Source organism: Mastigoproctus giganteus, chromosome 9, assembly GCF_048544385.1.
Source record: "Mastigoproctus giganteus isolate SK-2022 chromosome 9, ASM4854438v1, whole genome shotgun sequence".
Lineage (NCBI taxonomy): Eukaryota > Metazoa > Arthropoda > Arachnida > Uropygi > Thelyphonidae > Mastigoproctus > Mastigoproctus giganteus.
In genome coordinates this window covers 76,570,256-76,593,022 of record NC_143583.1, presented here as the reverse complement: position 1 = coordinate 76,593,022, position 22,767 = coordinate 76,570,256, and the positions used below count along the sequence as shown (strand labels likewise).

General features: G+C 37.9%; 1 protein-coding gene across 4 annotated transcripts in view; it reads left to right on the top strand.

Moving 5' to 3' along the window:
- Positions 1–22,767, top strand: part of LOC150080468 (PTB domain-containing engulfment adapter protein 1-like) — a 247,292-nt gene that overhangs the window by 163,846 nt on the left and 60,679 nt on the right. For all 4 annotated transcript variants that reach the window (XM_090382028.1, XM_090382025.1, XM_090382027.1 and 1 more), the window contains one exon: positions 5,067–5,165. In XM_090382028.1, coding sequence (XP_090238154.1) covers positions 5,067–5,165 — 99 coding nt within the window. The remainder of the gene's footprint in view (positions 1–5,066; positions 5,166–22,767) is intronic.

Sequence of the window (22,767 nt, the reverse complement as noted above, 5' to 3'; positions counted from 1 at the left end):
ATAGGATTGAGATCAGGTGAATGGAGGGGGGGAAAGATGATGGAAATCCATGTCATGTTCTTCAAACCATTCTTACACAATGTGCTGTTGCATTGTGTTCCATGAAGTGGCCACCACCTTCAGGATAAAAGTGTAACATTGTAGGGTCAGTAGACCTGATACAAAATTCAAGTACTCCCTGAATGACATTCGACCTTCCACCAATATCCAGATCCTTTGGTTGTCTTGACAATGCAAACAGGGTCCATTGCTTCACGAGGTTCTCACCACATTCTCTGCATACCTACCATCAGTGCAAAACAAAAGTGTATCATGATTCATCTGACCACATGACGTTATTCCATTGTTCCACTGTCCAATCCTGACATATTCTCGGCAGCAACTGCAAGTGGATTTTTCTCTGAAACAAGTAGCTTTTGAATTGGGCAGGTGATTGCCAGTACACAGTTTTTTCAATTCTCTGCAGATGGTACAAGTTGAAATAGGGAAATTGTGGGCTTGGTTGAATTCAGATGTTATATGCTGCACACTGGATGTCCTTTTTTTCTGTATAATCCTCCTTAGAGTATGATGGCTTTGCTCTTGAAGTATTGTTTTTCTGCCATATTTATGCCTTTGAAGAACTGCTTGCTTTCCATTCATTAAAAGCCTTTGAGATGGATGCTTTCGAGAAATCAGTTTTGTCTTTCGTTTCTTGAATTGTAACTCCTACTGAATGTACATCCATGATAAGACCTTTTTCAAAGTCTGATGGATCATGCATTTTCCCTATTCTGGCATCAGATTCCTGCAGTCAAACAGCCTGTGCAGTCTTTATATTCAGTGAGGCAGCATATTCAGTTTTCTTTGCATTTATTTACATTTCTTCTATCTGTGATTGTCTTAATACAAAGGTTTGTATTTTTATGGCCAATATGTGTTTGAATTTTGCATGACTTTGGAATGATGCACATTTGAGTGGAATCTGTAACTGTGGACAAAATTAACCCAGTGGTGGTGGTGGTGGTGGTGGTGGTGGCAGCTGCACCCAAAATCTAGCAAAAACAGTGGCAGGTCACCTGACAGATGCCCAACTTTCTTTTTAATTTCTGAAAATGTTTTGGGGTTTTTGAATTCTGCTTCAAGTCCCAATGTAATCTTTTCTTAACAGATATTAGCACATATTGTATGTGCTTTAAATAAGAATAAAAAAATTAAAAAAATTTAAACATGCTGCATGTTTTACACCTATTTTCAAAAAAATATATTAATTATGTTAGAAATTGCATAAAAAACATTTTAGATATAAAACATAAACAGAAACATCATTCTCTTTTTTTCTTCCATTTTCCAGTTTAAAAGAGCTTTAAATGTGCAAAATTTGAAACGTGCATGCACATATATTTCTGCTTATTATCTATATAAATATTATTAAAAGGTTCTAAAAAATCTATATATATATTCAATGCTATTAGTTACTTCCATTTTCAGGTTTCATTCAAAATTTATTTCAAATTTAGCACACTTCTCAAGAGTACGTTGAAATTTGAAATTAAGTATCTTACTTCTTGCAGTGTAGTGACTGTCTTGAGAGAATATTGGGTTTGTGTTATTTTCTTTACTATGCTATGTGGAAACAATGAATCTTTCAAAAGCAGCTAGGATAAGAAGGTAGATGTTTATTGAACTAGTGGGAGAAGGAAAACAGGTAAACCTGGAACTTTAAACAAACAGCACTGGTGCTTGTCCAGTATATAAGACCACTCTTCAATCAAAAAGCCAATAGCGTTAAAGATGGTAGTGGATCACCAGATAGGTCCTTGCACACAATTTCTGCATGAAAACCGTTAAAAATCAACAATCCTCTTCTCAGCATGAAAGGTCTTTCTTTAGAAAAAAAAAGATGCAAAGTACATGTTCAATTCATCCGTTTTATCAGCTGGGCTGTCTTCGACTTTCCCCCACCCAGTACACAAGGGTCCCATATGATTCACTTTTTTCTTCCTTATATTCACATACATGAAAAATTCCTTGTCTCCATTCTTTGCTCTCTTAGCCAGTGCTTTCCTGATGTGCTGTCTGAGCAAGAGAAGGGATGCTATCAGCATTTAGCTTACTCAATCCGTTCAAAACTTTAAACACCTCAATCATATCTCCTTGCAATTATGTAGTTTCCAAATGCTGCAATTTGCAGAACTGAAACCTTTCTTCTTAAGGGTATCCTTCTGTTCTCCTCACTAATCTCATTTCCCTTCTCTTCACCTATTATAACAGATCCACATCTGTCCTAAAATGAGGCTTTCTGACCTGTATGCAGTACTCAAGATGTAGCCTAACCATTGCCTGACTCTTTACATCTTTAGCCTCGAACTCCATTATTTTCTTTAGAACAGAAGTCAGGCTTAGAGATATGTAATTATCCCTGCTAGCAAAATTCCTGTGTATTATTAACAAAAACACATGAGCTGTCCTAACAGCTTGTCTGCACTGTTCACTGAACTTAGGTTTGACTGCACAATTATCCCCAGATCATTTTTCTGAGAAATTCAAGGTTCTCTCTGTCTTTCATAATCATGCCCAGAGAGAGTTCCTGGAGAAAAAAGGGAACATCTCACATGACTATACTTTAACACGGTAAACAAAGTGTTGTTTGCATTCAGTTTGTAACTATATTTAACTTGTGCAATCATTTATTTTTCTAGTCTCCAGGTATCTGCAGTCCCATAACAAGACATTTCTCTCTCCCCGAAAAAAGTAACTTAATTTCTGATCAGGGCCTATTGGTTATACATTAAATATACCATAGAGTGATATTTTGTGTTATTTTTATGTTATATAAACTGTGTGAGAGTTCGTATAAGGAATTGGCAAAATTATGCAAGGAAGCATGCTTATACAGCATCAGCTGAAACACACAGATGTGACCCATTTCATTTACTCATCCGTTCTAATATGTTGTCTGTTCCTTTAAATTTATTCAAACTACTGACTTACAACACCAAAAGAAAGCATATTCCAAAAACTAATAATTCTGGCTGAAAAGCAAATTTTTACAAATCTATCCTCTAACCATACTTTTGCAATTTAATTTTTTTTGATTCCTTGTGTGTATTAACTGAGAAATATTAAGGATGCCATTGGCATTTAGTTTACTCAATCCATTTAAAGTCTTAAACATTTCATTCAGGTTTCCTCGTAGGTGCCTAGCTTCCAAGTGCTGCATTTTGCAGAAACAGGTAAGAATATCCTTTTGTATCCTTGACTAATATTATTGCTCTTCTCTGCACCTGTGTCAACATACCCACATCCTTCTTACAAATGAAATTTCCAGACTTGTATGCAGTACTCCAATGGTTAGGCCACATCTGAAGTACTGTATGCAGTACTTCGGATGTGGCCTAACCATTGCCTTGCACAATGGGACAGTCACCTCCTTTACTCTTTAGCAAAATTCCTGTATGTCATTGACAGAATGCCACGAGCTGTCCTAGCAGCTTGTCATGAGATGAGGCTCAGACAAGCCATCCGAACCAAATGAAGTCTTACATTAATTAATGCTAAATCTTAATTGCCACTTTTTGTCCTGTCTGCTCTATTAATGTTAGTATAATCTGATTACTGTCATTAACCATCCTGACAATCTTTCTATCAACAAACTTTGGCATTAAACTTGATATGCCTTCATCAATAGCATTAATAAATATTGTAAACAGTAAGGTGCTCAACCAAAACTCTGAGGAATTCCACTACTAACATTAGTTCATGAAGTGCAGTAGTCATTAGTAACCACTCTGTGTTCTGCCATTCAACCATCCCCTTATCCATACCAGTAATTTGCTCTAATATTACCCTACTCCAAATTGTACAGCAGTTGATTGTGTGAAACAGTATCAAAATCTTTACTGAAATCCAAATATATGCTATTTAAGTTATTTTTTCATCCTGTTCTTTTGTACTCTACCTCAGAGTAGCTGAAACTTCAAATCCATGCTGTGATTGCCATATAACTACATTTATGTCAAGATGATTCTTAATTAAATCTTTAGCCTCGAACTCCATTATTTTCTTTAGAACAGAAGTCAGGCTTAGGGATATGTAATTACCCACTTTGCCTTCTGTTCATCCCTTTTGAAGAGCACAAATAGGAGACACATTTATACTCTACAGTCTGTAGTGGGTCTCTCCTGAATTCAAGGATATTCTCATAATTATGGCTAATGGTTTGCCTTAATCTTTTGCTGCTTTAATATAATTGAATAGATTCTATTGGCCCAGATGCCTTATTTGTTTTTAGATTCAACAGTTTCTCTTACACTTTCCTCTCAGTTATTATAAAATCATTGCACTACCACTTAAAATTAAGTATACTTTTGGTAACACCATCCCCAAAAACCTTATTTGTGTGTGAATGTAATTGCACAAATATATATTCATTTTGTCAGCAACCTGAACAGGTTTATCAATAGTTATTGCATTTATATCTAGTGAACCAATGTTGCTTACTCATCCCTTTCCTTCTAGTGTTAACATGGGCAATGAACAATGAATAAAGCTTACATAAAAAAACAACAAAAACCAAAATAAAAGCATCAGATTTTGTCTCACACTGAATGAGAAAACACCAATGACATATTGTTCAATATTTGATACCTCCTGCCACCCCTATGTTCAGCTGTGTTACAAAGTTCAACTGCCAAATAAACTGATGTCGTAAAAAAACTTTCAGTGACCACTGTATTTTATATTACCTGATGAATTTGTTTATGTATTTCACTATGATAAATTGTCAACATTGTTACCATCATCTACAGTAACCACATATAAATTTTAATGCACAGAAATTACTCCTCTGCCAAAATGAGAAATATCTGAAAATCTGCTTGTTTTTAATTTTAAGTGCGACTGTAATAATTTGTTTAATATTCTGGGTGAGGGCATGTGTGAGAGAGAACATCTGTGCTCTTAAGATAATTTTATAACTTATTTTAGATTAAATACAGGGTACAGAAACTGTTTTAATTTGTGTGTGAATCTAAATTCTGTTTTAATTCTGCATTTTTTTTTTGTTTTTTTTTGTTTTTTTTTAGTTTAGTCAACAACTCAGGAGATCTGAGGGAACAAAAATTCCAAAAGTTGAATTAACAATATCTGTTGATGGTGTTGCAATCCAAGATCCAAAATCGAAGGTAATATATTTTGAATTTGTGTGTCTGCTTGTGCAAATTACTATTACTGTGACAAATGTTGGAAGAAACCAAGCTTATAGAGCATCAGCAAAAAAAAAAGGAAAAAAAAGCCACTTCACCCATCCATATCTTCCAAGTATTTTTCTAGCTTTTCTTGAATTTATTCAAACTACCCACTTCCACAACAAGGTCTTTTTCATTTTGCACTATGCCGAGTGTAGCACCACACTGTTGGTATGTTAATCTGGGATTACTGCTACCCATATGCAGTACCTTGCATTTTAGTATTGACATTAGCAGTGGCATTAGCATTAAAAGAATAAACATTCTTCCGAGCAAGAGGAAGGATCCCATCAGCATTGAGTTTGCTCAATCTGTTCAAAGCCTTAAACACTTCAATCAGATCACCTCGCATGTGCGTAGTCTCCATGTGCTGCAATTAATAGAACTGAAGTCTTTCTCGTTAAGAGCACCCCTTTGTTCCCCTCACCAATCTCATTGTCCTCCTCTCTGCTTGTTCCAGCAGCTCCACATCCTTCCTAAAATGAAGCCTCCAGACCTGTATGCAGTACTCAAAATGTAGCCTGACCATTGCCTTATACAATGGGATAATCACCTCCTTATCCCTGCTAGCAAAATTCTTGCATATCACTGACAAAATCTAATGAGCTCCCCTAGCAGCCTGTCTGTATTCCTCAGAGAACTTCATAATATGACTGCACAATTCTTCCCAGATCTTTTTCATTTTCCACTACCCTGTATGTAGTACCACACAGTTGCTATGTTACTCTGGGGTTACTGCCACCCATATGCAGAGCTTTGCATTTATCAAGGTTAAACTTCAATTGCCATTTCTCAGCCCATCTGCCTAACTTTTCTAGACCATGTTGCAGTAGCATACTGTTATTAACCACCCTACCAACCTTTGTATCATTTGAAAACTTGGGCATTAAGCCTGATATGCCTTCATCAATATCATTGATAAATATAGAAAACAACAATTGGCTCAACACCGAACCCTGGAGGATTTCACTAATAACATTAGTCCATGAAGAGCAATGTCCATTAATTACCACTCTGTCTTCTCCCACTCAACCTTCCCTTTATCTGTCCGTAGCAGCAACTTGCCCTTAATGCCACACTGCTTCAATTTGTACAACAGTCTTTTATGTGTAACAATATCAAAAGCTTTCCTGAAATCCCAATATGTGACATCAAAATGATTTTTTGCATCCAGTTCCTTTGTGACATTGTAGTAACCAATCAAATTGGTCAAACAAGATTTCCCCTTAACAAACACATTCTGTCTTTGAAATATAATTACGGCCTTGTCTAGATGATCCTGCATTGCTTCTTTTACCAGTGATTCCATTATTTTCCCTGGAACAGAAGTTAAACTTTTGATCTCTCTCTCTCTCTCTCTTTGTGAAATGGAGATACATTTTCCATATCCAGTCCACAAGGACCTCCCCTGAATCCAAGGATGCTACCATAATTATGGCTAAGAGTTTGCTTACTTCCTTTGTTGCCTCCTTTAATATAACTGGATATATCCCATCCACTCCAGATACCTTTCTTATGTTTAATTTCAACAATTTCTCTTCCACTTTCTTCTCAGTTACTACAAAATAATTTAGTTCCCTGTAGCTTGATAAACGTCTGGCATCCCCTTCCCTAAAGAATTCCTCGTGTGTGAATGTAGATGCAAAAGACTCATTCCGTTTGTCAGCAACATGAGCAGGATCATCAAAACTTGAATCATCAATATGATGTGGACCAATTTGATTCATCCCCATCTTTCTAGAGTTTACATAAGTAAGGAAGTCTTTGCATCCTTTGCCAAAGATTTCTCATAATCTGCATCTACCATAGGCTTCAGTGTTGCCCAATAATTTATATTCGTCTCTTACAATTTTCTTCTCTGCCACGAGTTTCATCAGACATCCATTTAGGCCTATACCTAGATGAGTATCACCTTACCTTAGTTGTTAAGGTAATACTCCTTTTCGTGTATTAGTTGGTATGAAAAGCCTAGTAGCTTCTATGATTAGTTCTTGAATGCTTCCCCTTTAGAATTTGCTGATGGCAATATCATCAGTTGGTGCCACTGTATGGAATTTAAAAACTGTCTGAGGCCACTGTAGTCACCTTTACAAAAGCAAAAAAATCCTCCCTTTTACCCTTCATGGTAGTTGCATCTTTAAGTAAATCCCAAATCAATGCACTGTGATCACTGCCACCTAGTTGTTATAATCAGATTGAGAGTATTAGTATTACTCCCTCTTGTTGCCTCTCTAACGTGTTGCTGTCAAAAACAGTCATCCAATAAATCCGCAGAAGTCTTACTAATCTACGAGTGACTAACCCATAAGTTCCAGTTGTAATTGGGAAAGTAAAAATTCCCCATTATAAGACATTCTGATTTACTGCCCCACTCTCTCTATATATAGCTGTTCGTTGTACTCATCAGAGTCATTAGGCCTATAACACACTCCTACTCCCATATTTGCTTTCCCTATGCTTATGTCACACAAACTGACTGATCATTGCGCTGGCCACCCATGTCAATTGGGTGCACTGCCTTAGATTTTACGTACTTTCTTAAGGGCATAATCCCTCCCGCCCTCCTATCCTGTCTGTCATTTCTGTATACATTATACTTTTCATATTCAAATTCTGCAGCTCTTATATCTGAGTGACACCATGTCTCTGATATCCCAACAGTGTCTGCATTTGATGTCTTGACCAGCACTTCCAATTCATCAAACTTATTTGCTACACTCCTAGCATTGGTGTACATGCAGGTATACATGCACCTGTTTTTACTCTTAGTTCCCTAACACAGCCCTTGTGTTTATTTGGTTTATGATGACTCTTGTCAGTTCTTGCACTTCCCAGTACCTTGCTTTCAAGGTTGCTACTCATTCCATTATAAGCACTGCAAGATTCAATTTAGCCTCTGCCTGCAGCTATTGTTAATCTATAAGTCTGTGTATCCCACCAAATTAACCAATTTAAACCCACCAAACACTGCCTTGATAGCATCAGCAAATATTCTTGCACTCTTTCAATTTAAATGTATCCTATACCTGTAGAAGCAGTCTCTTCCATTAACAAGCACAGACCATGCTGAGAAAAATTCTATCCCATGAGCCTTGCACAATCCCGCCAGGACCCAATTCATTGACAAGGCTCTCATCATATACTCTCTCCTATTGTGTCTGGGAAGAATTGCAGACACTTTCACCACTCTGACTGCAGCTTTTTTTTAACATTGCATTGTACTTGTTAAGTAAGGCTGCAGATTTCCTACTTTTAATATCATCAGTGCCAATGTGTAAAACAATATCACCTTTTGTGCTCTTAAAAGATATCTGCTCTACAACATCATCTAACATTTGCCCCTGGCAGACATACCCTTGTCCTATTCAAGCTATCCTTTTTTGCACAATATATTTCCTGTTTCTCTGGCAATAGAACCACTGACAACAACTGGCTCCTGTGGGACCTGTACATTCTGCCTTGGGGTTGCTGCTGTGTTGGCTGATGATTACTCTGGCATTGATGTGGGCAGCTGACAGCTTGATGGGCCCCCAATTTAATTTCTTTGAGGGCATCCACCCTGTTCTTCAAGCTGTCATAAAGGCCCATAAAAATGCTGAGTTGGAGTTGGTGTCTAATATCTTCACACTCCTTACATCAACCACACACAAAGACATCTGTTTCCCTTGGCAATATCATGGCCCATTCCTGATAGCTCTGCAAACATGAAACGAGCCATACATCTCATTAGGCCCTGATGCAGAGGACAATTTTCCCCCCTCCCACCAGTTCTACCCAGAGTCATGGCACTCTCGGAGCAATTTGCTTTGCTGCCTGCTCTGGACCGAGTCATGATTTTCGTTCAATTTCAATATACTTAAAATACTTCACTAAACAAATATATCTAATGTAGTAATAACCCTATGCACCAGTTATGCTATGAAGTTTATCTTATTAATTATATATAATTAAAATTCGAATGTTCTTATTGATACACCAGTTATGCAGCAATAACACTACCACGCTATCAAGTTTGCATTCTATGTATTATACTATTACACTCAGAAGTTTTAAGTTAGTTATAATATATAACAAAATAATCCAACTAATGCCAGCTTGTGATTTGAACTTTAGAGCTATTTACCACAATTAACAAAATTTGAATTCTCCCTCCACTCACTCTATAATTATAACAATGGCCGCAGATTCGAACAACACAAAGGTTCTACGTGTTTTAAGTATTAAACTACAACATCTCTAGCTAAATTAAAAATAAAATAATGAGTGTTACTAGGACTATAAAGCTATTTATAGAGTGCAATTTAATATGACAATTTGATCAATAAAACACCAAAATTCTTCAAAAACTTATTATTTCTTGGAGCTGAAAATTTTTTGACTAGCTCTTGGATTTTCTTTGACTAGCTCTAACATTTGTCAATCTTAAACTTCAAATGCCATTTCTCAGCCCATTGGCCTAATTTTTCTAAATTTTGTTGTAGTAGCTTACCTTGATTACTGTCATCAATGCTTCCAACTGTTGCATCATCTGCAAACTTAGGAATTAAGCCTGAGGTGCCTCCGTAGCCGATTGGTCAGGAGCGGGAGTGCAGTAGCGCACGCTCTTTGAGTAGACCCGGGTTCAAGCCCCTGACTGCTGAATACGGTCGATCTGCCAACCCGCACTGGACCAGCGTGGCAGATTATGGTCCATTTCCCTCAGCATGAATTGTTGAGGAGGCTTCCATCCTGCGGTGGGTTGATAATGGCTGCACTTTACCTTTTTTTTTTTACTTCATCAATAACATTAATAAATATTGAAAACGTGAGTGGAGCCCAGCAGTGAACACTGAGGGAACTCCACTAATAGCATTAGTTCACGAAGAGCAGTGCTCATTGATCACCACTCTGTCTTCTCCCACTCAACCATCCCTTTATCCCATTAATACTATTAATCTAATATTAATTAATTGATATTAATCAATGCGACACTAGTCTTTTATGTGCAACAGTATCAAAAGATTCCTTGAAATCCAAATATATGATGATAAAATTATTTTTTGTATCTAGTTCCTTTGTTATTGCATTAGTGTCCAATCAGATTGGTCAAAAAGGATTGCCACTTAACAAATCCATGCTGAGGCTGCAATATAACTGCATTCCTTTATTTGGTCCTGCACTGCCTTTTTAACTAGCAACTTCATTATTTTCCTTGGAACAGAAGTCAAGCTAACATGTTTGTCATTACACAATTCACCATTTGATCTCCCCCCCCCACACTTTGTGAATTGGGGATACATTTGCATATCTTTGGTCCATAGGGACCGACACTGAATCCAAAAATGCTTGCATAGGTCTGTTTACCTTCTTTGCCACCTCCCTTAATATAATTGAATAGATTGAACTACCCCAGTTAGGCACCTCTGTAGCCAGGTGGGAAGGAGCAGCAGTGCATAGTACACGCTTCTTGATTAAACCAGGGTTCGAGCCCATGACCACCGCATATCCCCGGAGCAATATGGCCTTAGTTGCTAATGCTCTAAAAAAAACCAAATAACAAACAAACAAACTACCCCAGTTGCCTTTTTTATGTTTACCTTCTTTGCCACCTCTGTGTTAGCTTCCCTAACCTCTTTTGTGACTTGATTACAGACTAGTTTATATCTACCATAGGCTTCTGTATCACCTGATTATTTATATGCATCCCATGCATTTTTCTCCTCTGACACAAGACTTGTCAGTTCAGCTGACATCTGTTTAGGTCTAAGCATTGAAAGATGTAGTAGTAGGAGTAATAGTTGGTATGAAAAGCCTAGTAGCTTCTATGATTATTTCCCTGAATGCATTTAGAATTTGCTGTTGGTAGCGTCATCAGTTGGTCCCACTGCATTGAATTTAAAAACTGTCTGAGACCGCTCTAGTGAACCTAACAAAAACAAAAACCTTTTCCTCTACTCTTGACAGTGTTTTAATTAAATTCTATGTCAGTACTATGTGATCACTGCCACCCTGTTGAGGTCTTTTACCTACAGATTTTTAATGCATGCAGAATCATTGCTGATAACCAGATCAAGAGTACTGCTTCCTCTTGTTGCCTCACTAACGTGCTCCTGTAGAAAATGGTCATTGAAGAAAGTCTTCGTAGTAGTGTGTGAGTGACCAACCCACAATTCCATTCAACATCTGGAAAGGTTAAAATCTGCCATTATATAAGACATTTTGATTTACTGGCTCACTCTATTTCTCTGTATAGTCATTTGATATTCTCATCACAAAGTGCAAAGTGTGTTAGTTGTCTGATAGCACCAGGGGTTTCCCCCATCTCCGCATTGTGTACTCTGTGAAGGCCAGAGATTTAAAAAGTGTGTGGGGAGTAGACGGATGTGTAGTGTTGTGTACCGTTGTTCTTCTGACCATTTAGCCATTGGGCCCCTGTTCGGACCCACTGGTACCGCTCTTGGCCCCAGGGAGGCAGGTCAGGTACCCAGTAGATTTTTTGTACTCTGGCAGGCCCTGCCACCTAGTTTCCAAAGATTTCAGTGGCAAGGGCCTATGTGAAAAAAAAATAATAAATAAAAAAGGGGGTTAGCACTAGAATATAAAAGGCCAAGAGAGAGAGAGAGAGAGAGGTTTATGTAAGCATGGTTTAAATTTGGACGTTATTAATTGACAAGTTGTGTGGGGTGTACACTGCGAGTTAGACAGAGTAGGGGGGAGGAGACTGAAGGTTGGTGGTAAAAGACAGAAGTATGGGGACAGTAGAGAAGGCAACCTCAGAAATTCAGTGAGGCAGGCCCATGCCTCACCAGGCAGAAAAAGGGGGTGGTGGGGGGGAAGAGGCAGGAACCAATCTCCTCTCTCCGGCCGTGGAGGAGAGTAAAAGAAAACCAAGCTAGAGTGCTCGGTTTGATTGCCAATGTGGCTTGTGGCAGATCTTGCCTGCAAATTCAGTTGCAGATATCAGCCCGATGGAACTTGGATGAAGGAAGTGAATTTCAGTTCAGTTGAGCTTCAATGAGGTTGGTGGTTGATGCTACTGGAGAGGGGTTCCCAGAAACTGTCTCAAGTTATTGGTCTTGGTGGTTTAGGCTCCTTAACGTTCTTTGTCTGTTGAAGACATCCTGTGCAAAAGTGGTGAAGTATTTATAATTGTCATGGGTATGAATTAGTATATGTCCTTGGTCCTTTGGCAAATTAATAATCTTCGTGATCAGAATAGATCTCAAGTCTTCATAGTCAGGACAGTCATACATTATATGGTGCCAAGATTCATCAGTGCCACAGTGGCAGCGTGGATTATCTGTGATGCCCAGAGACATTAATTTTTCTTGTATCGGCCCATGGCCTGTGAGGAGGTACTTTATGTACAGGCCAGGAGAAAACCAGCTTGGGGCTTTTGGGAACGTGAATGTTACTTCAGGGATGAATTTCTTTGTAATTGCTCCCTTAGTGGATGTCGCCCATCTGTCCTACCAGGCCTGCTGCAGGTGTGCGAGAAGGTGCCTTTTCTCAGTCTTGCAATTGATTGTGGGGTTGGTGGTGAATCCAGTGGTGGTAGTGGAGATTCCTTTGGACAGATACTACAACATGCCACATCTAATTATTTCAAGGTCTAGAGGGAGGACTTCGACAGCAGGAGTGCTCACTGTGCAGCAGGCTCCAATGATAATAAGTAGTATTGCTCTTTAAATGATGGCTAATTTCTTCTGATTTGTGACAATAGTTGCCTGGTGATACCAGACCCTTGCAACATATGAGATGGCTGGAATAAAGACTGCTTTGTAAAACAGGGCTAGGGTACGTCAGTTTAGACCCCAGTCCCTGTGGCTGACCCTTTCCACCAATGCTATGTAATTTCTTATCTTCTTTTGGGTGTACTGTAGGTGTGGGAGGAAGGAAAGTTTTGAGTCCAGGATTACACCAAGGTGCTTAAGCTGGGTGCAGTGCTTGATGGTTGTGGCATTGATCTTAATCTATGGTGGTCTGGTTGAGCTTAGGTTCCCTTTCAGGAGGATGCTGGAGGTTTTCTCAGCCGAGATTGTCAGGTTGTGCTGGATAACCCACTTCTGGAGGAGCCAGAGTGCTTGGTTAGCAGAAATTTGAAGCTTGGGACTTAACATGCCAAAGATTTTGATTTATAAACTCATCCAGGGCCATGTTCCAGAAAATTGGTCCTAGGACTGAGCCCTGTGGGCATCCCCTGTGGATCTTTCTGATCACCCTGGAGTAGGAAGTCTCTACACTGACATATCTCTCACATAGATAGCTTTTAATGCAGGAGTTAAGATTTTGAGGAATCTGTGCTTGCCTGAGCCTGCCAAGGACGCTCAGCCACCAGAGTGAGTCGAACGCCCTGGCAAAGTCGGTTGCAATTACAATGAAGTATCTCATCACAGTAAATCCACTGCCTAAGATTTAATATGCTTCTTAACTAAGAGCAGTACCTCCCCCCTCCTGCCCTGTCTGCCCTTCCTGTATACATTGTACTTCACATATTAAAATTCAGTATTGCTGTCTAACATCTTGTGTCTCCAATATCCCTGTATTATCTTCTTTTGGTGACTTAATCTTCAAATTCATCAAATTTATTTACAATGCCCCTAGTATTAATGTATGTTGACCTCCTCTTACTCTAGTTACCTTAATAAATACAGCCTCTGTATTTATTAAGCTATTTCTAGGCTGCTACAGGTTCCAATAGAAGCAGCATAAGAATCACTTTTACTTCTGCCCATGACTCTGGTTAATCTATTAGTCTGCTATACTAAGAAAATAAATGCACAAGGCATAATACACTACAGAATTATCAGTGATATTTCACAATACTTTGTTCATTGTAGTGAACTACAACACTGGTATGAGTGACATCAATTTAATTTTATCTCATGTTGTGACTACCTTCACGAGTTACCATGATATTGCACTACCTCGAATAAGTAATGCTTCACTAGTGGAGAAGACTATTGTTACTTATTTTCGGTGGGTACCACCACCCAGACAGGACCGTTTCAAGGCTTGTTAGTCTATCATCTGTGGGTGGATATGTACCCTGGTGTTGCAATCAAGCCAACCCAGTTATGAAGTACAGTAGAGCATCAGTTATTCGGAATAATTAATGTCAGACCTCTTCTGGATAATCGAACGTAAGTTAAAATTAAATAAATTTTGTTATAATGTATTAAAGTAAAAGAAAAAGACTTTAAATAGCATGAAAAAATGAATTTATTTAATTTAAAAAATAATAACTTATACATAAAAATTCGCACATTTACATATGTATGTATATTCGGATAGGTTATTTAATGCAAATTTTATGTGGAAAAAAATTTAAAGTAATTTTTTAAAATAATGTTTGATCAGTTTTTGTTTCGTTTGTTGTGACCTTTTTTTTTTTTTTTTTTGCTTAATAATATCAATTTGATTATATCTCTTTTCCTGGTTTTCTGCCCATCTCAGTGCTGTTTCTTTTCATTGACATTTTACTGCAAAAAAAACTTGAGAAAAATAATAAATCAGTTTCACTCATGGTTTCCAAGAAAACCCATTAGTCCTAATCCAATGTTTCACCAGGTATCCGACATAAAAAAAAACAGACATACTCTCATAGCATAATAAATATTTGTCTCAAATATTACCATTAATAAAAAAAAAAAAAGAAAAATCAGCCTTTCGAATTATTCACAGTATAAGAGATGTGCCAAATGGTGTAACATTAACAGTACTAAGAAAATAAATACAGTAACAGTACTAAGAAAATAAATGCACAAGGCATAATACACTACGAATTAGAAATTCACTACACAACTGTCAGTGATATTTCACAATACTTTGTTCGTAGTGTGAACTACAACACTATGAACAAAGTATTGTGAAATATCACTGATAGTTCTGTAGTGAATTTCTAATTCGTAGTGTATTATGCCTTTTGCATTTATTTTCTTAGTATTATTACTGTGTATATCGTTCGGCATCTCTCATATTGTGAAACTATACTTTGTAACTGGGTTGGCATGATTGCAACACCAGGGTACCTACCCACCCACCACTGACAGGCCAATAAGCCTTGAAACGGTGCCATCTGGGTGGTGGTATCCATTGGTGAAACTTTACTTATTCAGGGTAGTGCATATCATGGTAACTCATTTTGAAGGTAGTCACAATAGGAGATACAATTAAATTTATGCCACTCACTACTGTTGTAGTTCACTACTACGAACAAAGTATTGTGAAATATCACTGATAGTTCTGTAGTAATTAGTCCGCTACGTATGCATACATCTGTCTCATGGTGTAGTGGTCAACTTTTAGGATTTATGTCAGAGAATTTATCTTTTTGACTCTATTTTACCCTTTCACATCTCCACATCTCTGTTTGTACTACAGAGTTTCCCTTTTTGTAAAATCACTGTCTTAATTAATATTTTTATTCCACAAAAAAATAGTAAAACTGCTTTAAAATCAAAATTTTTAAAGAATTCTGAGTTTTTCTTAATTTCATTAAAGAATAAGGCCACGATAAACACTTAAGAATAATTTGCTATTGAAAACTAATATAATTAAAGATTTATTTTCATAGAAAATAAATTACACATTTTCAAGTCCTAATGCATTGCAGTTAATCTAGAAATACGAACAAAATTAGTGGCCATCCCTCTCAGTAATTAGTGAAGGCCTCCTTCCTTATCAGTTAGAATTACAAAATTTTCAGTCATTGTGATTAGCAAAACAAGTTGACATAGTAACTTTAAATATGGTACAAAAAATTAAAATAAAAAAGTTAGTACAAGTGTACACATTGTACCATCAAGGTGATTTGTATGCTGATATTATCCAGCAAAATTTTACAACTTCAAATATTTAATACCATCATAGCAGAAGCTGTATGACTTTATGAATAAATTTGGTAAATTGTAGACTTAAGTTTGGCAGCTAGTTGGCTTTCTATCATTAATTTCTAGGACCAAAGCATGTTTTCCTTGCTGCAGCCTTGGAAAGTTGCTGAGTTTTCAGAAGCATTAAATTAAATATTATTTAACTTTAACTTGAATGTAATTGTATTTTATTTTTTTTTTTGAGAACCAATTTGTGAATTTCAATGTGAGAACCAACTAAACATGGATTCTTATATTGAAAGGAATTGATGTACAGGGTCTTTAATTGAAGAATTGACAAGGGCACAAGGAAGCATGAGTTATAATCAGTTATCCCAAGCCATTGGCATTTTAATAATTCCTCATACCAATGCTGAATGGCAGTGTGTGTGTGTTCAACCAGGTGGAAAAAAAGAAAAATTCTCGATAGCAAAGTCTGATCAACATTGCCATTGTTATAAATAAAACTTTTACTCAACATATGGCAAAAATAAAATACATTTCTGAAGAGATGCGAAGTCTGCTACAGTACAGGTAACTGTCATATAACTTGGTACTTAGGTTCCTATAAAATCTTGTGTAGTGCAAAACCATGTTATACGGGACTAAGAATCAGTACAAAAGGGGGGGGGGTACATTCCAAAAGCTAACAAAAATACATAAATTTTTTTTATAACTATCGAAAACTTAATTTTTATTAAAAATAGTAATAACTGAACTTACAAACTGTGGTACATATATGTCTGATAATGTACGTTCATTTAATTTTCTTCCTCTTCATTGCTGCTAAGCACAACGAAACGAGAATGTTTTCTCTGTTGCAGAATATCTTCACCTTTTGAAATTTATTCTGTAGCATCTGTATTTCATGTATCTTCTGCTCTCTTTAAAAAATCAGTAATCTGGGTTTGTTCGTTTTTTTTTATGGAAACCCCAAACACGAGAGGTATTAGAACCTATAGTACTTAGTACCGTGCTTGGGTTGGGAGTTGAGAAGACAAAAGGAAATATTTGTTGACATTGGACTTGAACTTCTGTAGACTGTAATTTTCAGGAAATATGTATGAAGGAAGATTGTTCCAGAAAACGGCAGTTGAATGAATAAATGAGCAAGATGAAAAGTTGGTTCTGTGAGTTTGAAGTTGGACAGTAAATGGATGTTGGCTGGTGGCAGCACGTGTTCGGACTGTTTTGAAAGAGAGAGCAGGAATTATAGAAGCCAATTCAGAAGAACAGTGCCCATGGAAGTATCTGTAGAAGAGGCATGTAGCAGAAACAGTACGTCTATGAGACAGCGAGTGGAGAGACTCTGTTAGAGATGAATCATTAATTAACCTAACTGCCCTCTTCTGAATGGAATCAAGAAGCTTGAAAGAGGTTTTGGGGGCACCACCCCAGATGTGGGAACGATATTCCATGGCTGGGCAGATTTGAGATTTATAGAGTGAGCAGCTGTTTGGAAGAAAAGTAACGCCAAGAGCAAAAGAGAAAACCAAGTTTTTTAGATGCAGAGGAAGCAATATTTTTAATGTGCTTGTGCCAAGAGAGATTAGAAGTCAGGGTACTCCCCAAAAGAGATATATCATTTTGCCTAGAAATTGGAGTGTCACTAAAGATAAGCATAGGAGCAGAAGAATCCTTTTTGCGAGATATAAGACAAGACTGAATTTTAGAAGGGTTGAAATCAACTAAGTTGTCTTTGTCCCACTGGAGAATTACCCGCAGATCGGCATTTAAGGAATTGGTAGCAGATTTTCGAGAAGTTGAAGCTGATTGAGCAGGACAAGGTTTCTCAAAATGGAAAGTGGAATGCAATGTGCTATCATTGGCAAAACTATGGATAGGATTTCCAGTCAGTGGAAGAAGGTCATTAATGTACAAGAGGAAAAGAGTGGGGGAAAGAACTGAACCTTGGGGGACACCGGCATTAGTGGAGAAGTTAGAAGACAGAGAGCCATCTATCATCACCCTCAGTGAGAGATCAGAGAGAGAGAAAACTGGATAACCAATTACTAAAAACAGTTGGCAAACCATAAGATGGAAGCTTGTTTAGAAGACCTTTATGCCAAACATGATCGAAAGGCTTTGAGATGTCAAGAGCAACTACTTGTGTTTCACTGAACCTTTCCATTGAATTAGTCCATAAATGGGTAACAAAAGCCAGAATATCACCAGTGGATCGACACTGATGGAATCCATACTGGTGATCATTGATCAGATGGAAGGTTTCTAGACAGTTTGAGTTGGCGGTTAATTGATTTCTCCATTACTTTAGAAAGAGTAGAAGTAATTGTAGTAGGACGATAATTGAATGGGAGGGATTTGTCACCCTTTTTAGGAACTGGCTGGATATGAGCAAATTTCCAAGCAGAAGGAAAAACACCTTTGGAATAAGAAAGTGAAAAAAGGCGGCAAAGAATAGGAGTAAGTCCAGGAGCACAGGTTTTGAGAACAAGTGGAGAAATACCATCGGGACCTGGAGCTTTCTTAGCATCAAAATTCGTCAAAATCCTTTTGACGGAAGACCACAGGAGGCATTGAATGGAGCGTGTTGGGAATGGTGGGAGGTGTTTTACCAAGATCATTAATACATGAGTTGGAAGAAAAATGGGATGCTAGCAGGTCAGCTTTATCCTTGGCTGAGGTGACAACAGACCATCTGGTTTTCACAGAGGTGGAAGCAGAGTTGGGCAAAAGTTGCAGCCAATAGCTTTGGCAAGAGACCAGAATGCTTGGCTACCATTAGGGCAAGAAGCAAGTTTTCTACACTTAGCCTGTTCGAACTCTAGTTTGGACTGATTAATAACTGCTTTACAATTGTTGCGAGCTTTGGTCTAGGCAGAAAATGAAACTGAAGAATTGGAAACAAGCCAGTTACGTTATGCAACATTCTTCTCTTGTACAGCCTTAGCACATTTATTGGAAAACCAAGGTTTAGATAAAGGACGAGATTTTAAAGTGGTGTGTGTGTGATAAAGGATTCCATTCCTGCAAGAATAATTTCACTGACACGATCTGAGCAAACGTTGACATCAGAAGTTTTGAAACAGTAATCCGACCAAGGAAAAGAAGAAAAGAAGTCTCGCAGGTCATCCCATTTTGCATTCTTGTAATGCCAAACAACATGAGGTTGGGAATAGCCATGAGATAAAGGTTCCATTGGAGAAGAGACAATCACCAAGTTGTGATCTGAAGTGCCTAATGGACCTCTCACTTCGACTGTGTACTTAGAAGGGCTGTTTGTGAGAAAAAGATCAAGCGTATTGGCTGTATGATTAGGATTGTCCGGTATTCTTGTAGGTAAATGAACAATCTGTGCAAGGTCATTAATTATTGCAAAAGCTTCATCATTTCGACCAGCTGGGTCGGTGTGACTAGAAAACGGAAGCCAGCTGGAGTTGTGAACGTTAAAATCACCAAGGAAAATTACCTCACTGTTAGGAAAGTTGGACTGGAGAAAGTCAAGTTGCAAAGAGAGGAAGTCAAAGAACTCCAAGTGATTAGTGGAATTGGGAGAACGGTAGAGACAACAGATGAATTTGACACAGTGAGGTAGAGAGATTTTAAGCCAGAGAAGATCAAAGAGAGGAGATTCGAAATTGCCAAGTCTCTGACAGGGAATATCAGAATGGACATATGCACAAGTACCACCTTTGAGGCGAAAGGAATCATACAGCAAATAATTTGGACATCTGAGATGAGCAGTAGTTGAATCAACCGATAACTGAGATTCTGTCAGAAAAAGTACATGGGGTTTGGCCAGACTGCAAGTGGAAATGGACATCGTTGAGATTAGAATTGAGACCACGTATATTTGTGAAATGAATTAGGAAGTGCTTGGAAGGTTTAGATCTTTTCGCAGATAAGCTTGCTCAATTAGCTTGACAATTCATGGTGTATTCAATAGTAAGAAAAAGTGGGTGGGACATGCTGTATGAAGTAATGAAATTTTTGGATATGGCGTACATGTGGTAACAATATACCCAGATCCTTGACATAACGTGGCCTCGACAATGCTCCCCGCATACACACTGCTCGGACTCTCTCTAGTCACTATCTGGCAGAGTAGAGGTAGCAATATTATACACTAGCTGATCCGGAAGCCTCCTAGAGAGTTACCAATAGGTTCGGTCCGGTGTACTAAGCGGCCGGCCTGCCAACACCGTTTTAGAGCTGTACCCTCGAAATGCAAGGAATATTGGATCTCGCCATGATGTTCATCATAACCTCAAAGTTCATCAATCATACTGCATGATGGAAGAGATAGGGAAGGGTTGACCGGAACTTAGCTCTAGAGACTAAACATGGGTTCCACCACTTCAAGCCTCCAATAAACAAAGTGGTGGTATTGCACTGGTTGATGAGAGTCATCTACCATCTAGTACTGCCTGGTAACATAGAGGTGCGGCATTCCTCCATGTGGTGTGGGCGCCACACCTCGACCCCTGCTTACGTTGGTTCACACCTGGGTGGTCACTCACCATGTACTTGGGCATGGAGGTTATACCCAGGATTACTAACAGTCCCACCATCATGAAGGTGCAAGCAGAGGATTTGGCTGTCACAGACTGTCCGGCCTTCGCCGAAATTGGGTCCACTTGACTTGAGTGTCACCCGAATATCAGTTCCATCAGCGTTTTAGACTCCCAGGTAGCAAGTACAGCTTGTCTGGCATATCTGAGAGAATGTCTGTGATAACCTCAAGGCTTGATAGATCTTTGTAAATTTCATGGTATGGAGCTAAGCATTTTTGAAGCTCCCTTTTGAATTTTCTGTTCCTTTCAGTCAATGGATCTGCATTCAAAAAATAAGATTCTAATTGTTCGGCTAAGTTTATTTCTTCCTGTATGCTTCTTAATCAGTTATCCCAAGCCATTGGCATTTTAATAATTCCTCATAGCAATGCTGGATGGCAGTGCGTGTATTCAACTAGGTGGAAAAAAAGAGATTCTCGATAGCAAAATGTAAAATATGGAACTTCAGAATTTTCATCTGCACTATTATCCTCTGAATTGATTTGGTTTACCTCCGATGCCATTTCCACCAAATCCGCTTTGTCAACCTCTTTTTCTACCATTAATTCTTGAATGTATTCAGTAGTAAAATCAACAAAATTTTCCCCTCCTACCGACTTAGTAAGTTCTGCTATTGCACCGATTCTGTTTTCTGCCGGTTTGGCCATATTTCCTGAATGAACTGACTCTGGTCATACATTTTTCCAGTGCACACTTGTTGGCAGTTTTACTTCTTTGAACGATAAAGCTATGATTCCAATACAGTCCACAACTGAAAAATGTTTCCATTCCTCCATCACTTCAATAGATTCAGAATCAATTTTTTCCAAAATCCATTATAACAATTTTCTCATGTAATGAGTTTTAAAGGTAAATATAATGCCTTGATCTAATGGCTGAATTAAAGTTGTATTAGATGGTAGGAACATTATTTCAACATTTTGGATGACTTAAATCTTTTGGATGGGCTGGCACTTTATCCAATAGTAATAAAACTTTGAAATCTAGATTTTTCTGCTTTAAATGGACTTTTGTAGTTTTCCACAGCTGGCACAAAACAATTTAGAAACCATTCTTTAAAGAAATTGGCAGTTACCCAAATTATGCCCAAGTTCCTTAGGCATAATTTAGGGCTGGAATTAATTCACAACAAAGAAATTATTCCAATAAGATTCTTAAGAATAAAGTTTAGTAATACATACCCAGAAAAATTTATAAACAATCAAATAAAAACCAAAAAAACTTTACAAAAACCTTAAGTCTAAAAATGCAAGCCTTGAAGTCAAAATTTTTTATGGTCTCAAACAAGCGCAAGTTCAATAGCACAGAGCCTAATGTGGGGATTTCCCGACAAAGTAAAATACAGGTGACCCCCACTTAACGCTGATAGTTCGTTCCGGGAAAACAGAGCGCTAAGTGAATCCGCGCTAAGCGAGCGCCATATTCCCATAAGGTAACATATGTATTTGTGAGTTGCGGTCTATTCCATAGGATATTTTCTAATCAGTAATAAATGGTAGTGAAAATATGCACCAATGTCGATTAAAAATATTTAATATTCAAAATTTTGTACATATAAAATATTCTACATTATATACACATATAATTATGAGGTAATTAACTAACGAAAATCATGAATTTATTAATTCGATGGCCCTGTGCTCTCGAGTTTTCGTATCTTTCGACCGAAAAATGTGTCGATTTTGGGTTGTGCTTTGTCCCTCTTCCTCTCATTGTACAACAACATGTAGGGATTCATTTCTTTCTTCAAATTTCTTATTACCTTGGCACTTTGTTCCATGTCAGGGTCGTTCTCCCGGAAATAATCACACATTTTTTCGAAGTGTTCAAAAGCTTCACTAAATCCTTTTGCAGTCAGCGACTTCATCGGTTCTTCATCTATAGTATCTTGATCATCATCTCCCTCAATAGCAAGCTCTTGTTCTTTTATAATTTCCATTAGTTCTTCATTAGAGAGGCCATCCCGGTCGTTGTCCATCATCTCTTGTACGATGTCTTCCTTAATTTCGTGTAATCCTGCTTCTTTTCCGAGCTCAACAATTTGTGTTTTAACATTTTCAACGGAATCATCAGGTTCCTGGGAATGCTTTATGCAATTTTTCCAAACTTTCCTCCACACTCCATTCATGGTTTTCTGAGTCACTTCATCCCAGG